Source organism: Oncorhynchus tshawytscha, linkage group LG13, assembly GCF_018296145.1.
Source record: "Oncorhynchus tshawytscha isolate Ot180627B linkage group LG13, Otsh_v2.0, whole genome shotgun sequence".
NCBI lineage: Eukaryota > Metazoa > Chordata > Actinopteri > Salmoniformes > Salmonidae > Oncorhynchus > Oncorhynchus tshawytscha.
Genome location: NC_056441.1, coordinates 44,640,867 through 44,657,553, shown reverse-complemented (window position 1 = coordinate 44,657,553; position 16,687 = coordinate 44,640,867). Strand labels below are relative to the sequence as shown.

Below are 16,687 nucleotides of genomic sequence, written 5' to 3'. Positions count from 1 at the left end.
TGAAAACCTTAACACGACTACACACATTGCCATTATTTTAGTTACCATCCACCAATGGTTGAATTTGGTACTTTTTCTTTGTACATGCACCAAGCCGCTAAGTGGCTGACAACCATATTCTTAATGAGAAATATAGTCTAATAAACAAATGTCTGCATAATGAAAGACATGAAAACTGTATCCAACAATGTATTTCGATCTGTATAAAACAGTAAGGTCACTGAGACTAACAATAGACAATAGTTATTGTGGGAGGTTTAGGGTTAAAATATATGAGAAGGATCCGGAATGTTAGAGATTTGGTCACAGTGGCGATTTTGAAAGAGGGAGATTAGAACCACAAAGTAATAGGGGGTAAGAGATCCTAAAGGTAATTTCATATTTCGGTTTAGGGGGTTATTAACTTTATGGAAAACAATATTCACACTATGTGGATTATAAACATGTACATACATAGAAAGCCAACACATCAAGATCTAACAGGGATGAGTGGTGATTCATAGTACAACAGGAGTCTTCTGTAACCTGCAATACGTGTTAAATATATTTTACATCCATCCATGACTGAATGTTTTCACAAACTCCCTTTCAAGGGTTTGTAAGAAAGTTGTAACAGGCCTCATTCAACAGTCTAGAGATTAACCTAGAGACACCAAAACATCAACGTTTTAGAGCAGCTTGGAGAGTATTACCCATGTAAGGGGGGAAACAAAGAGCTGATTTACCCGACACTGGGTATGATAACTCTGACGCCTACGTCTAATGATTATTGTAGATGTTTGCAACCAATGAGATCTTACTACATTTGCACACACTGTATATAGATTTCTCTATTGTGTTATTGACTGTATGTTTGTTTATCCCATGTGTAACTCTGTGTTGTTTTGTTGCACTGCTTTGCTTTATCTTGGCCAGGTCGCAGTTGTAAATGAGAACTTGTTCTCAACTGGCCTACCTGGTTAAATAAAGGTGAAATTAAAATTAAAATTAAATCAATTGTGAGATGATCTCATTTGATGATTAATGATACATTTTTGATTGAGTTCGTTGCTTTTGTAATATGTATTTTAAGTTGAGATGGTGTTAGTTCATATTGCAAAATAAATCTCATTAGAGATTGTGGTGGCAGTGTAACCTAGTGGTTAGAGCATTGGACTAGTAACCGAAAGGTTGCAAGTTCAAATCCCTGAGCTGACAAGGTACAAAATCTGTCGTTCTGCCCTTGAACAGACAGTTAACCCACTGTTCCTAGGCCGTCATTGAAAATAAGAATTTGTTCTTAACTGACTTGCCTAGTAAAATAAAGGTAAACATTTTTTTTTTTAAAGATGACACATTATACTTGTTTGATGAAGTTATAAAAAATATATTTAAAGTTTTGATAGTGTTGTGCATTTTGCAAGAGAAAGGCAGTTTAGTGGGCTGCGTTAACTGTTTCACAAAAGTGATCCCTGAATCGAGAAAAGTGTTCAAGCGATTGAAAAAACTGTAAAATGTTGTCTGTGGTTGAACTCGCTTTTCTAAAACTGGCCTGATGAATGCCCAGTAGTAATGCCCAGAACACCTGTTCTGGGTTAATTCCATAGCTGTTTGCATGGCTTGGTATTATATTAGCTGAGTATGAGACATGATAAATAATACAATTGAAGTAAAGCATAAAATAAACAGTATTATCCTACATTGAGAGATGAATTAAAAATCACCCCTAGGGCCACTACAACTTTCCCCAGGTTGCGTAAAATACCAGATCAGATGGTGTAGGAACATGGTTTTCTTGGAGTTTAGCTGGTCTGATGAACCTCTGAAGGTCATTGACAGTAAACTGAAGACATTTCTGTGGTTTTACTTTGATTGCCAAAAACCGACAACTGGTTTAGATAAGAGAGCCCTGGCCTGACTAGTGACTCACTTTACTGCCTGTATATAAAGGACTGGTGCCTCTCCACACAGGGAGACAGACAGATCATGAGACTGCATCCTTGTCTCTTAGAGTATGATTCAATCTCATAATAATAACCAGAGTAATATCTAATAAACTACTAATGGTTTATTTTGTTATTCGAGCTTAGGCTTCCAGCAGTACCATAGTTACTGTAACTCCAGCGTGTCTTATTTTTTTAAATTTTACTAGGCAAGTCAGTTAAGAACAAATCCTAGGAACAGTGGGTTAACTGCCTGTTCAGGGGCAGAACGACAGATTTGTAACTTGTCAGCTCGGGGATTCGAACTTGCAACCTTTCGGTTACTAGTCCAACGCTCTAACCACTAGGCTACCCTGCCGCCCCTTAGGATCATACTACCTTGTCATCTAGTTACTGGAACTCCAGCTTGTCTTAGGATCATACTACCTTGTCATCTAGTTACTGGAACTCCAGCTTGTCTTAGGATCATACTACCTTGTCATCTAGTTACTGGAACTCCAGTTTTTCGCTAAAATGAAGATGAGCATCAGAATGTCAGACAGCTCTATCGGTGTGCTCCTGGCCCTCCTGACCATCACCGAGGGTGAGTTTATATTATGATCTACTCTATTATTACTTTGAGTCAATGCATTGACACCGTATGGACATGAATATAATTCATATGCGCAGTAAAATAAGTCAAGGTTTCAAAATATAATGTTATACATTTTGTTTTATTGAAACTTTAACCAGGCTAGTCAATTAAGAACAAATGGTAACACCAGACGTATTAAAACGATGTGGAGTGTTGGTTAAAATAAGATCAACCAAAGAGGATTTTAGCACACACTTTGCATTAAACTTGGTTACATTGTTAACAATCTGAGTAAGATTATAGTCATTATAACATAGATTCTTGAGTTGATCAGAGTTCGATATCAACCAGTCGAGATTCAGGCCACACTTAATCACAAATTCAGCTGTGACATTTTATGATAACAATTCCCAAATACAACCCAGAGAGCTAGCAAAAGCAGATGGTGTCTATAACAACAGGAGACAACTCAATTTAAGGATGCACAAAGATTTATATTCAAAGCCAGATATTTGAATTGCTTGGGTTTGGAAATAGAAGTCAGAATGGTTGCCGAAAACATGCCTTTTATAGCAACACCGCCACCCTTAAATTTGCGATCTGACTGAAAAACATTGTAACCATCAATGCCAATATTTTTGTCAATGATAGATCTTTTGAGCCAGGTTTCAGAAAGCATAAATTCATGTAGGTCTGTGGTTTTTATCCTAATATTCACAAAATTGGAAGAAGACTTCTTACATTTATGTGCAGAAACTTCAGACCATTCTGACTTTTTAATTCAGAATGGGTAGAAATGTAAGGACCTGGGTTAGATTGCCCATTTCCTGACAGTAAAAGCAGCAAAATAATGGCATGTCTAGATCGGATTTTTACAGACAGTACTAAAACCATAGTCCAGAGTTACCAGAGTCTTTAAAACAACATATTTCAAAAGGTGTATACAATCCATAGACATGGTTTTGTACCGAAATAACAATCCAGACATGCAAGCGTGCGGTTTCTCCTATGTCGAATGGGAAAAACACACAGAGTTCTCCAGTGCAATAGCGGGGCAAGCGTATGATTTACCCAAGGACACAACATAGAAAAATATTAAAAGTTCTCTGCATTTAAGGAGCATCGGGCCCTAACTGCAAGAGTCAAGGGTAGACAATATCAACAATAAGTGAAGAAATACCTTTTAGAGATAATTTGTATTTCTGACAGTACAGTATGTGAGTATTTGAGTAACAGCTACATCTACCTATTTAAATAGAACTTTCTATCAAGCTAATCATGGCTCCCTATTATAAGTGTTGCAACACACAAGTTTTTTTTAAATTACAGTAACAAGCAAGGAATGAAACAAACAAGCATTAGATCAAATTTCTAATTGTTGACCAGTCTATTAAATGAATAATGCTCACCTTTCAAACATACATCATTTATCATATAATCACGATTTAAATCATGAAAAGCATAACAATCAAATTAAATGCATGTTATAAACTCAGTAAAAAAGAAACGGCCCTTTTTCAGGACCCTGTCTTTCAAAGATAATTCGTAAAAATCCAAATAACTTCACAGATCTTAATTGTAAAGGGTTTAAACACTGTTTCTCATGATTGTTCAACGAACCATAAACAATGAATGAACATGCACCTGTGGAACGGTTGTTAAGATACTAACAGCTTACAGACAGAAGGAAATTAAGGTCACAGTTGTGAAAACTTAGGACACTAAAGAGGCCTTTCTACTGTCTCTAAAAAACAACAAAAGAAAGATGCCCAGGGTCCCTGCTTATCTGTGTGTCAACGTGCCTTAGGCATGCTGCAAGGAGGCATGAGGACTGCCGATGTGGCCAGGGCAATAAATTGTCATGTCCATACTGTGAGAAGCCTAAGACAGTGCTACATGGAGGCAGGACGGACAGCTGATCATCCTCGCAGTGGCACACCATGTGTAACAACACCTGCACAGGATCGGTACACCTGCACAGGATCCGAACATCACACCTGTGGGACAGGTACAGGATGGCAACAACAACTGCCCGAGTTTCACCAGGAACGCACAATCCCTCCATCAGTCCTAAGACTGACTGTCCGCAATAGGCTGAGAGAGGCTCGTCCTGACATGACCCCCCAGCATGACAATGCCACCAGCCATACTGCTCGTTCTGTGCGTGATTTCCTGCAAGACAGGGTTGTCAATGTTCTGCCATGGCCAGTGAAGAACCCGGATCTCAATCCCATTGAACACATCTGGAACCTGTTGGATCAGAGGGTGAGGGCTAGGGCCATTCCCCTCAGAAATGTCCAGGAACTTGCAGGTGCCTTGGTGGATTTGATTTTATTTGATTTTATTAGGATCTCTTTTAGTCCCCATTTGGACTAATCTTCCAAGAGTCCTTAACATTAAAATACAATTTATAATACAAACACACTTTCACATATAACACACTATTACAAACATACATAATACACTAGCATAATGACCCAATAAATACTCAATCTAAAAAAAATATTAAAAATTAAAAAATATAGATTTTTCATCTACTATAGTCCCACAACATTTCTATATACTATATTTAAATTGGTTTTAAATCATGTTTAAACTTATCTATTGAAAGGTTTCTAGTTTGCTCAGTTAATTTATTCCATTTCTTTATTGCTCTAAATCGAAATGTTCTTTTGCCCATTTCTTTTTTCTGTCTGGATAACGCATAGATGGTGGACAATCTATTCCTAGTACTTACGGAATGTCTGTCTCTTACCAACTGAATACCATTGTGAGTAGAACGTGGCCGTTTTAAATTATGTATATTCTAAAATAAGATGAGCATGTTTTTTCAATTATCTTGTCGATTGATGACCAACCAAGAACACTGCGCATGACTGCAACAGAAGAACCATATCTCCGCCTTAAAACAATCCTTACTGCTTTATTCTGTGCATTCTGCAGCCTCCTAACTTCACTAGATGATGCATTTCCCCAGACCACCGAACAATAGTTCACTTGACTCTCAACCAATGCCTGTGTTATTTGCTGAAGGATTTTCCCTGGTAAATATTTAGCTATCCTTCTGATTATGCATGCTGTTTTAATATTTTTTTTTAAATATTTTACATAGATTAGTTATTTGAGATGACCATGATAAGCAGTTGTCTAGCTGCACTCCCAGTAGTTTGGTTTCTGCCACTTCTTCAATTTGTACTCCTCCCATACTTAATTGTATCCCATGCTGTTTTGGCTTTTTCCTAGTTGAACAGACCAACATAACTTTGGTTTTCTTGGTGTTTAAAGCAAGTTTGTTTTGGCAAACCCATTTCCTGATAATCTCCAAATCTCCTTGCAAAGCTTGCTGTACCTGTTGAACCGATTGTCTTGCTGCATAAATTGTAGTATCATCTGCAAATATAGTAGCTTGAGTTTCAACCAAGGCATAGGGGAGGTCGTTTGGTGTATATTAAGTAGAGAAGTGGCCCAAGGCAGCTGCCCTGCGGTAATTCCACAGTTTAACACATTAGGGGAAGAAAATGAACCATTGATATAGGTGGACTGTTTCCTGTCAGTTAGATATGACTGTACCCAATTCAATGCTACCTCCTTATTAAAACCATAATGCATTAATTTTGTCAAAATAATTTCATGATCCACTAAATCAAATGCTGCACTGAAATCTAAAAAATAGTAAACCTACAAACCTGCCATTATCCATAGCATTGAGCCACTGGTCAGTCATGTCAACCAATGCAGTGGTAGTGGAATGGTTTTTGCGATAAGCATGCTGATTGGCTGTAATCAGATCATTCTTTTCCATATACTCCCACATTTGTCTACTCACAATACCCTCCAATATCTTACTGAGTGTAGGGAGTAAACTAATTGGTCGACTATTGGCAGGAGTAATGGGTTCTTGGCAGTTTTTCGAAATAGGACACAGTTTTGCATGCTTCCATACATTTGCAAACAGCCCCTTTTCCAGTGACCAATTAAATGTGTATCTCAGTGGAACTGCAATCTGGGGAGCAGCACAGCGAAGCAAAAAATTGTCCATAAGACCATAACCTGTAGATTTACCATCAGGTAATGACTTCAATAGGTTTAACACCTCCTCCACTGACACCATTTGTAGACTAAAAGAGCAGATCTTATTGCTCATAATATGATCATCAATCCATTGGACAATAGCTTGTTTGGAAGAATTTATGTCTACATTGTTGCTTAGTAATTTAATTTTTTGTGTAAAAAAATCTGCAAAATGATTGGCAATATCAACTGGTTTTGTTATTATTCTCCCGTCAACCTCCACACTAGATGGGCATGATGAGATATACAGTATGTACCAAGTAAGCCCTTAACTGTGTTCCATACCTTTTTAGAATAATTTTTACAATCAGTAAAAGCATTGTTGTAAAATAACTTTTTTTTCCTTCGATTCAATTTAACTACATAATTACGTAATGTTCTATAATTCTGTTCATCAATTTCTAATATTGACTTGGCTGCTAAGACTTTTGCCATATTTCTTTGAGAAAAAGCTTCACCCAGTTCATCATCAATCCACAGAGATGGACGGGCACCAACTGTTCTTTTTCTTATAGGGGCATGATGGTCCATTACCTCAGTGAGCAAATCAATAACACATTCTGTAGCGTGATTTAAATCATCCTCTAGATAAATCAGCTCCCAGGGTACAGCAGCTAAATCATTTAGAAATAACTCATGATTAAATGTTTTAAATTTTCTTTTGACCACAATGGAAGAGTGGGGGAACATCTCACAGCAAGAACTGGCAAATCTGGTGAAGTCCATGAGGAGGAGATTGCACTGCAGTACTTCATGCAGCTGGTGGCACACCAGATACTGACTGTTACTTTTGATTTTGACCCCCCTGTTCAGGGATACATTATTCCATTTCTGTTAGTCACATGTCTGTGGAACTTCAGTTCAGTTTTTGTCTCCGTTGTTGAATCTTATGTTCATACAAATATTTACACGTTACGTTTGCTGATAATAAACGCAGTTGACAGTTTGATGACGTTTCTTTTTTTGCTGAGTTTATAATGGAAGTGTAATTCAAATAAAAAATAAAACTGTGAGTGTTTATTCAGCTATTTAGGATTTGATTCAAGCCTTGTCTGTTTCATTTGAACATTTGAACGGTGGGACAATTCTTTGAAAGCTGTCGCTTCCTAACATGTCAGTCCAATTGCCCAGCCCATGCATCTGCACGCTCGTTTTGCAAGCAGGGATGCTCGGTCCTTGCCAGGTGGACAGAGTTAGCACTCGATTTCAAATGTAGGGGACCGGCAGGGAACTCTGAGTGCCCCACTCAGAACCTATGCGTTACTGGCTATTAGGGGTGGAATTGAAAACAAAACAACAACAAAATGAAAAGTCCCACCATTCAAATGAAACAGACATCACCTGAATCAGCATAAACAGCTGAATAAACAGACAGTATTACCTTTGATTTGACTTACACTCCAATTACATTACATGAGAGGTGTGCTTTTTATGAGTTGAATCGTGGTCATATGATCTAACTGTTAATGATTTGATTTCAAAGATTAATTTGTTCATTAAAGAGACTGGACTACAGTGTGTAGTTTGATTTACAGCTTTTCAAGTTTCAAGTTTTTAATGTCACATGCACAAAATCAGTCAAATGCCTTTCTTGCTTGCTTTTTCCCAACAATATCAGTAGTACTATAAAAAAGTAAAGTATAACAAATACACGAGAAACAGAAATAATAAGAAAGTAAGTAAGCTACAGTACATATATATATATATATATATATATATATTCAAGGTCAGTTCCAGGGTCAGTGCCAATACCGTATTTACAGTGGAGTGGGAGTGTTAGATATGCAAGGCGAGTAGGCATCATGATATATGATAAACAGAGTAGCAGCGGCGTATATTATGATTGTATGTGTGTGTGCACATGTGTATAGAGTCACTTTGAACGTGTGCGCGTGTTATGTGTGTGAGCAAGTGAAGTGTGTGTTGGAGTGTCAGTGTGAGTGAGCGTATGAGTGTGCGTACAGTCAGTGCAAAAATCAAATATTAGGGTCAGTGCAGATAGTCTGTGTAGCCATGTTGTTAGCTATTTAACAGTCTTATGGCTTGGTGATAGAAGCTGTTCAGGAGCCTGTTGGTGTCAGACTTGTTGCTCTGGTACCGCTTGCCGTGCGGAAGCAGAGTTATCAGTCTATGACGTCGGTGTTTGGAGTCTTTAACAATTAAAAGCATGCTTCTTTCATTCACATTTTTTGTGACTTCCACCTCATATCCAATATGATGTAGTCTAAAACTGACCTCTGACCTTTTACAGGGATGAGCCTAAGTAACTTGGGGTCAGACTTACATTGTCGCTGCATCCAGATGGAGAGGCGTCGGATTGGTAAACTCATCGACAAGGTAGAGATGTTTCCTCCCAGCTCGCACTGCAAAGACACCGAGATCATGTGAGTTCAGACTACCGACTTAAATCATGCTGACCCTAAAATATGACTATATATATATATACAGTGCCTTGCGAAAGTATTCGGCCCCCTTGAACTTTGCGACCTTTTGCCACATTTCAGGCTTCAAACATAAAGATATAAAACTGTATTTTTTTGTGAAGAATCAACAACAAGTGGGACACAATCATGAAGTGGAACGACATTTATTGGATATTTCAAACTTTTTTAACAAATCAAAAACTGAACATTTTTTGGCAACAATGCAAAACGTTATGTTTGGCGTAAAAGCAACACAGCTCATCACCCTGAACACACCATCCCCAGTGTCAAACATGGTGGTGGCAGCATCATGGTTTGGGCCTGCTTTTCTTCAGCAGGGACAGGGAAGATGGTTAAAATTGATGGGAAGATGGATGGAGCCAAATACAGGACCATTCTGGAAGAAAACCTGATGGAGTCTGCAAAAGATCTGAGACTGGGACGGAGATTTGTCTTCCAACAAGACAATGATCCAAAACATAAAGCAAAATCTACAATGGAATGGTTCAAAAATAAACATATCCAGGTGTTAGAATGGCCAAGTCAAAGTCCAGACCTGAATCCAATCGAGAATCTGTGGAAAGAACTGAAAACTGCTGTTCACAAATGCTCTCCATCCAACCTCACTGACTCGAGCTGTTTTGCAAGGAGGAATGGGAAAAAATGTCAGTCTCTCGATGTGCAAAACTGATAGAGACATACCCCAAGCGACTTACAGCTGTAATCGCAGCAAAAGGTGGCGCTACAAAGTATTAACTTAAGGGGGCTGAATAATTTTGCACGCCCAATTTTTCAGTTTTTGATTTGTTAAAGAAGTTTGAAATATCCAATAAATGTCGTTCCACTTCATGATTGTGTCCCACTTGTTGTTGATTCTTCACAAAAAAATACAGTTTTATATCTTTATGTTTGAAGCCTGAAATGTGGCAAAAGGTCGCAAAGTTCAAGGGGGCCGAATACTTTCGCAAGGCACTGTATATATAAAAGTTGATATTGATTGATATGGGTTTTAAATCATGTTGATATCAACTATGGACATCTTATATTAATCATATTTAAGTTAGTGCTGACAAAAATATGTTATGTTGATTATCTTAAATTATGCTTTTAGTCGAGTAGTAACACTAACACTGACTCTAAAATATGGTTACTATACCTTGTTCACAATCAGATATTTACCTTAAATTATTCTATGTGAGTCCTTGCTTACTAACATCCTATTTCATTTACAAAAGCTGATTTAGCTCTAGGTTGTGATAATGTTAGTTCCAGGTAGTGATAATATTAGTTCTGATTCTGACTGTACTGTGTGCCTGTCTTGCAGAGCCACTCTGAAGGGGAGCGGTAAGGAGATTTGTTTAGACGTCAGTGCTCCCTGGGTCAAGAAGATCATTGAGCAGATACTGGCCAAGCACAAGAGAAACTCATACAGCCCAAAGACCTGGAATAAACGAACCAGGTAAAACAACAAAATGTTTGTTTGTCTACTTATCCACCCATTTGGAAAAGGGTCTACAGTATATGAATCATAACTTATACAGTTGCTGGCAAATATATTGGCACCATTGCACTTTTATTAAATTCCCTATTTCTTCTCAAATAAGTTGAAAACTGGGTCACCACACCTTGTTATTTGATCTTCAACATAAGAGAACCTATTTTATTTTGGCAAACTTAAGTTTACTATTTTAATTTAATAAAGACAAAATTATTTGCACCCCGGAGCAATTACTTAGTTTCACAGACTTTGGCGCAGACAAAAGCTTCTTGTAGCCATCAATGAGCTTGCTGCACCTTTCTACAGACAATCCGGCCCACTTTTCAGCTGCAAACTGCTCTAATTCTTAAATATTTTAAGGGTGCCCTCCACCAACTGCTGTTTTCAGATCTCGCCGAAGGTTTTGGATGTGATTCAGATCTAGACTCTTCGCTGGCCACCAGAACTATCAAGGCACAAGGCGAGACCCATGTGCAGACACAGGAGGCAGATGGTTGGAGTCTTACAATGTTTATTAATCCAAAAAGGGGTAGGCAAGAGAATGGTCGTGTACAGGCAAAAGGTCAAAACCAGTTCAGAGTCCAATAGGTACCGAAGGGCAGGCAGATTCAAGGTCAGGGCAGGCAGGATGATCAGGCAGGCGGAAAGTAGTCCAGAGTCAGGCAGTGGTCAAAACCGGGAGAACTAACAAAAGATAATAGAAAAGCAGTACGGCTGGAAAAACACGCTGGTTGACTAGACTAAACATACAAGACGAACTGACACAGAGAGACAGGAAACACAGGTATAAATACACTGGGGGAAATAAGCGACACCTGGAGGGGGTGGAGATAATCACAGAGACAGGTGAAACAGATAAGAGCGTGACAAGAACAGTCCAGCATCGCTTCTTAACCATTCCTGGGTGCTTTTTGATGTGTGTTGTTTGGGGTCGTTCTCCAGCTGGAAAACCCACAACCTTCAATGGAGACACTGGCTTGAGCATTGGACTAGAAAACACTTGATAATCTGCTTATGTTATTATGCTTTGCACACATTCAATGCCCCCTGTACCTGACGCAGCAAAGCAATCCCACAGCATTATCAAACCTCCCCTCTCTTTGAACGTAGGGAGGGTGTTCTTTTCATTGAATGCTTTAATTTCTCATCAGTAAACACTGATTTGTATCACCAAAGAGCTATAATTTTGTTTAATTGGTCTGCAGAACATTGTCCCCGGGATTAGGCTAGTTATAAGTGGGTTTTTGAGGGGTTTGTTCAGGCTTTCTTGTGCCTCCTTCAGTAGTGGGGTCTTCCTATGTTTACCAACAACCAAATGAAGCATTCAAAGAAAATAACACCTTCCCTACAATCAATTATAAGAAGGGTTCAATAATGCTGTGGGGTTGCTTTTCTGCCACTGGTACTGAGAGCCTTTAATGTGTGAAATCATCAGATTATCAAGGTGTGTTGGAGTGCAATGCTGCAATAATAATGTGTGAAAATACAATAAGGTATGGAGACAAAACAATTTTTTAAAACATATTTTAAAAGAAATAGGGAATTAAAAAAGTGCAAAGGTGCCAATATATTTGTCTGCAACTGTAAGTAACATATAAGTGGTATATGAAGTAGGCCACAATAGTACACAGGCAGAATACAAGAACCAGATGTTTTTTAGTTATGTTTTCACATTTCACATTAAAAATTAAATACAGATGCAGTCAAATATATTGGCACCCTTTCATGATTGACTATTTATTTTAAAATACATTTGTTTGATTTACAATAGCACAGTACCAACAACAAAAAATGTCTAAACTGAAATTGAGATTTTTTTCACTTCAAATCCAGAAAATGGCCTGGGACTATGGATCGATCTCCATCCGTTCGTCAGACACCACTAGCCCAATTTTGATGAAACTTGGGTGAATGATGCATCTTGCCACAGAGATCAGACATTTACAAAATTACAATGATTGGCCGAAGGCGGGAGCTACAGTATAGTAATTAACTGAAAATCGTTAGTTACACACAATATTTAAATTGGCCCAAGGGGGCGGTGGCTCTGGATCATTCGTGGGGGACGACAAGTTTACTGTTGCCTTGTTTAAAATTAGCTTGGAGACAATGATTCTCGTCTATTGTGTAATTTATCTCACCTCACCTTCAGACAGTTTTGAAAATAAAAAAACGGAACATTCTGCTCTGTTGCACTCCATTGTACAGTACAATGGTGCCAATATATCTTACCACATCTGTGCATGTTTTTTTTTAGACCATGATCATATAAGATCTATCTATCCATCCATTCATCCATCCACCATACTTACAGTATGTAATAAAATATGCCTAAATATGACTGTTTCTTATCCACAGCAAGAAGCCTTGAAACCCAGACTTCCATTGACTTGATCAATGCTATCAAGAGCTACTTCGCACAAAGGGAGAGATTTCAGTGCTACTGCCTTTAAAGTGAATGGACAGCATTTACATAGCGCTTACCTAGTGCTGGAAGTTCTCACCTTTTCCACTACCAATGTGTAGCATCCTTTAAATTGGTTAAGTTGCCATAATTTATCCTACACTCTGTGACAGGACTCTCTTACACTGCATCTCGCCTGATGGGTGTCACGTTGCTGTATGTGGTAAAGTAATTACCCATCAGAGATAAATGACATTTATTGAATTGAATACTGTTGAATTGAGTCTAGAGTTGGGGTCACAGAATCTATCCTACTGACTGCATGTACAGTACCTACAACAGTGGCTGTTTCATTCAGAATTGAAAGAAGTAAATTATTTTGGATCTTGATATGTGTATTATGTTTAAGCAAAAGACAAAAATATTGGTAAATGAATGAAACACTTTTTGGTTCCAAACATTTACCAAAAAGACACATTCAAAAAGAGTGGTTTGTTTAAGAACGACCCCTCACCATGTGGTTGGCAATCAAGCGACCAGGATTCAATTCCCACAGGTTACAGAAGTAGCAAATATATACCTCACAACAGAAGTTGCCTTTATGTTCCCTTTTTTGAAGTAGAAATACACATAAAAATACTCCATGGCTATGTCTCAAAATTGGCCTAAAAACTTTAACATATATTACAACAATATCACCCAAGAATATCTGTGTTTGACTTATTTGACTGTTTCATATAATACTGGGGTTACAATTTGGAAAACTATCACTTGAACAATATTTATTTGGCATAACAAAATCCTTTCTGCTCTATATTTTTTAAACTTAAACGTATGTTTCCTACATACTCATATTTAATTCAATGTTTCAATACTTTAATATAGCTCAACGCCGCCGGTCAAAATGTGGCGTTAAGTCATCGTTTCCTGATCTTTCTCTTTCAGAATACAGAAAATGTAGAAATACTTGCACTGTACTTGAGTGAAGAAAATATAAAACATTAAGGCTTCTTTTTTTTGTTTATTAGTCTCTCTTCACTATTCTCAAACATTCAATCCAAATTGAATGAATGTATTCAATGCTCTCCCTCCACACTTCAATGTCAATTTTCCCATCTTACAATCAATATCCTAATTGTTTTTATATGGATATAGATATTGATAGAACAATTGAACCTTGTGTGTAGCTTACTGTTTTATAAAAGTATGTCTGGGTTAGCTATTGCACTTGTCTTTTGTCCTTTTTTCCTGCAGTATGAACCAAGGTTGCATTGTGTACATATCTTACACAAGTTAGTGTAGATTAGGATAATTGTATTCCCTATATTAAAACAATGTGCAGGTTTGCACCTTTTGCTTTTGACTGATCCTCCAAAGCTGACACACAATCACAACTCCGGATAAGACCAGATGCAGACCATTCGAGTCACAGATGTTTATTGACCAAACGGGGCAGGCAAATCCAGCACAGAGTCGGTAAGGTACAGAACAGCAGGCAGGCTCGGGTCAGGCAGAGGTCAGTAATCCAGGGCAGATTCAGAATGGTACAGAACAGCAGGCAGGGTCAGGGCAGGCAGAATGGTCAAAACCAGAAGAACTAGAAAATAGGGACTAGCGAAACCATGAGTACTTGGAAAAACCACCCTGTTGTCCTTGACGAGGCAAGACGAGGTAGCAACAGACAAACAGAAAACACAGGTATAAATGCACATAAAATAATGGGGAATATGGACGACACCTGGAGGGGGGTGGAGACAAGCACAAGACAAGTGAAACAGATTAAGGTGTGACACAGGTGTCAAGTACAATATGGTAATTAACTGTATGGAAACTTGGAGTATTTATAGCTAAAGTTTTAAGAAATCATTGCTACATACCTATAAAGTCTAACAGATGAAACCTCTCCCATATACCATATTAAATCAAAGATATCAAATAATTTGTATAGGAGGTATGTAGTAGTACGTAGTGAGCAGTGAAGGCTGCTGAGGGGAGGACGGCTCATAATAATGGCTGGAACGGAACTAAAGGATTGGCATCAAACATATGGAAACCATGTATTTGATACCATTCCACTGACTCTTCTCCAGCCATTACCACGAGCCTGTCGTCCCCAATTAAGGTGCCACCAACTTTTTGTGGTAGTGAGGTACAGTAACAGGTATCAAAGAGTGTGGTCAGTAAGAATGTCTGAAAGACTGATTGGGTCACACATTTATTTCCATGGGGTTACTCAAATCTGGCCCTCCAGCTAGTTCCCCACCTTTACCCATTTTTCGCTGATGAACCATAATGCTTTTGGATAGGAACTCCTAATGCTGCACCTCAACATTGCACTGCGTGCACCACTTTTATTGCACTGTTTACTTAAACCCTGGTTAAACAATGCCTCCTTTTCATAGACATAGTTTAAGAAAAGTTAAAACATAAATCGTACTGCAGATAACAATTTTACATTCATTAAATGTTACGGTTAGTTTGCTCACAGAGTGTGTGTTATTGTGAGAGGCAGTGACTACTGTAGACGCGTTGCACAAATTATCCCGCTAATAGGTCGGTTTCCTGCCATGTCACACTACTTCCGCATTTGCAGCGATCTGATACAGATCTGATCAGCCTCAGATCTAAAAAAAAAAATGCAGAATTAGTGGCTCAGACTGGGCAAAAATCACATGTCAAGTGTAGCAGGTCTGTTAATAATTTGCAAAACACGTCTGCAATGGCGCAGCTTGGAATGCCAACTGTTTTAGACTTGTGACACCAGAGGTGCTTTCAACAAGGCTTCTGTTTGCAAACGCTTGCGTCAAACTATGTTTGTTTTCACTGAAGTTTGTTAAACGTTTTTAACACGAACATTCCATTTTTGTTAGTTCTTGTCAAAACTGAAATGGATGCTGCAAGAAGAGCAGCTGTGCTTGCTGAACCTTGAGCAATTGTGGAAGATTTTTTTTATTTGGTCCCGATGCTATTGAAGCACTGCTTCCACTATTGGCAGTCAATATTGGTGGGATTGAAGATAAATGCGGGATAATACTGAATTATGTGGAGGAGGTGATCCAGACATACCTCTCCTTTCGGGCTCACTTTCAGATGGGTCGGGAGACCTTCCAGGTAATTTGCAATATACAGTATTTGCATATTGTACTTTGTATCAGATGTATAATTTATGATATACTGTCTGATTTTCTTCAGAAAATCGATCATAATACAAACAGCCCAACCTCAATTCCCAGCCTCAATGATTTAGCTAGCTAGCCAACCACAGCTTTGCCATCTCCATACTCATTGTGTTTGGTCAGTAGAAGAAGAACTGCTCAAATAAGCAAAGAGAATCAACAGCCCATCATTACTTTAAGACATGAAGGTCAGTCAATCTGGAACATTTCAAGAACTTTTAAGGTTTCTTCTCCCTGGGGCGGCAGGGTAGCCTAGTGGTTAGAGCGTTGGACAAGTAACCGAAAGGTTGCAAGTTTGAATCCCTGAGCTGACAAGGTACAAATCTGTCGTTCTGCCCCTGAACAGGCAGTTAACCCACTGTTCCTAGGCCGTCATTGAAAATAAGAATTTGTTCTTAAATGACTTGCCTAGTTAAATAAAGGTTAAAAAAAAGTACAGTTGCAAAAACATTAAGTGTTGAAACTGGCTCTCGTGAGGACAGCCAAAGAACTAGAGTTACCTCTGCTGCAGAGGATACGTTCATTAGAGTTACCAGCCTCAGATTGCAGCCCAAATAAATGGTTCACAGTGTTCAAGTAAAAGATACATCTCAACATCAACTGTTCAGTGGAGACTGTG

The 16,687-nt window shown here is 38.4% G+C and overlaps 1 protein-coding gene across 1 annotated transcript; it reads left to right on the top strand.

Moving 5' to 3' along the window:
* Nucleotides 1–2,222: 2,222 nt before the first annotated feature.
* Nucleotides 2,223–14,114, top strand: LOC112264992 (interleukin-8). Its single transcript, XM_024441948.1, has 4 exons — nt 2,223–2,505; nt 8,819–8,951; nt 10,315–10,449; nt 12,847–14,114. Exons 1-4 carry the CDS (start codon nt 2,436–2,438, stop codon nt 12,857–12,859), a joined length of 351 nt encoding a protein of 116 aa, XP_024297716.1. The 5' UTR covers nt 2,223–2,435; the 3' UTR covers nt 12,860–14,114.
* Nucleotides 14,115–16,687: the final 2,573 nt, after the last annotated feature.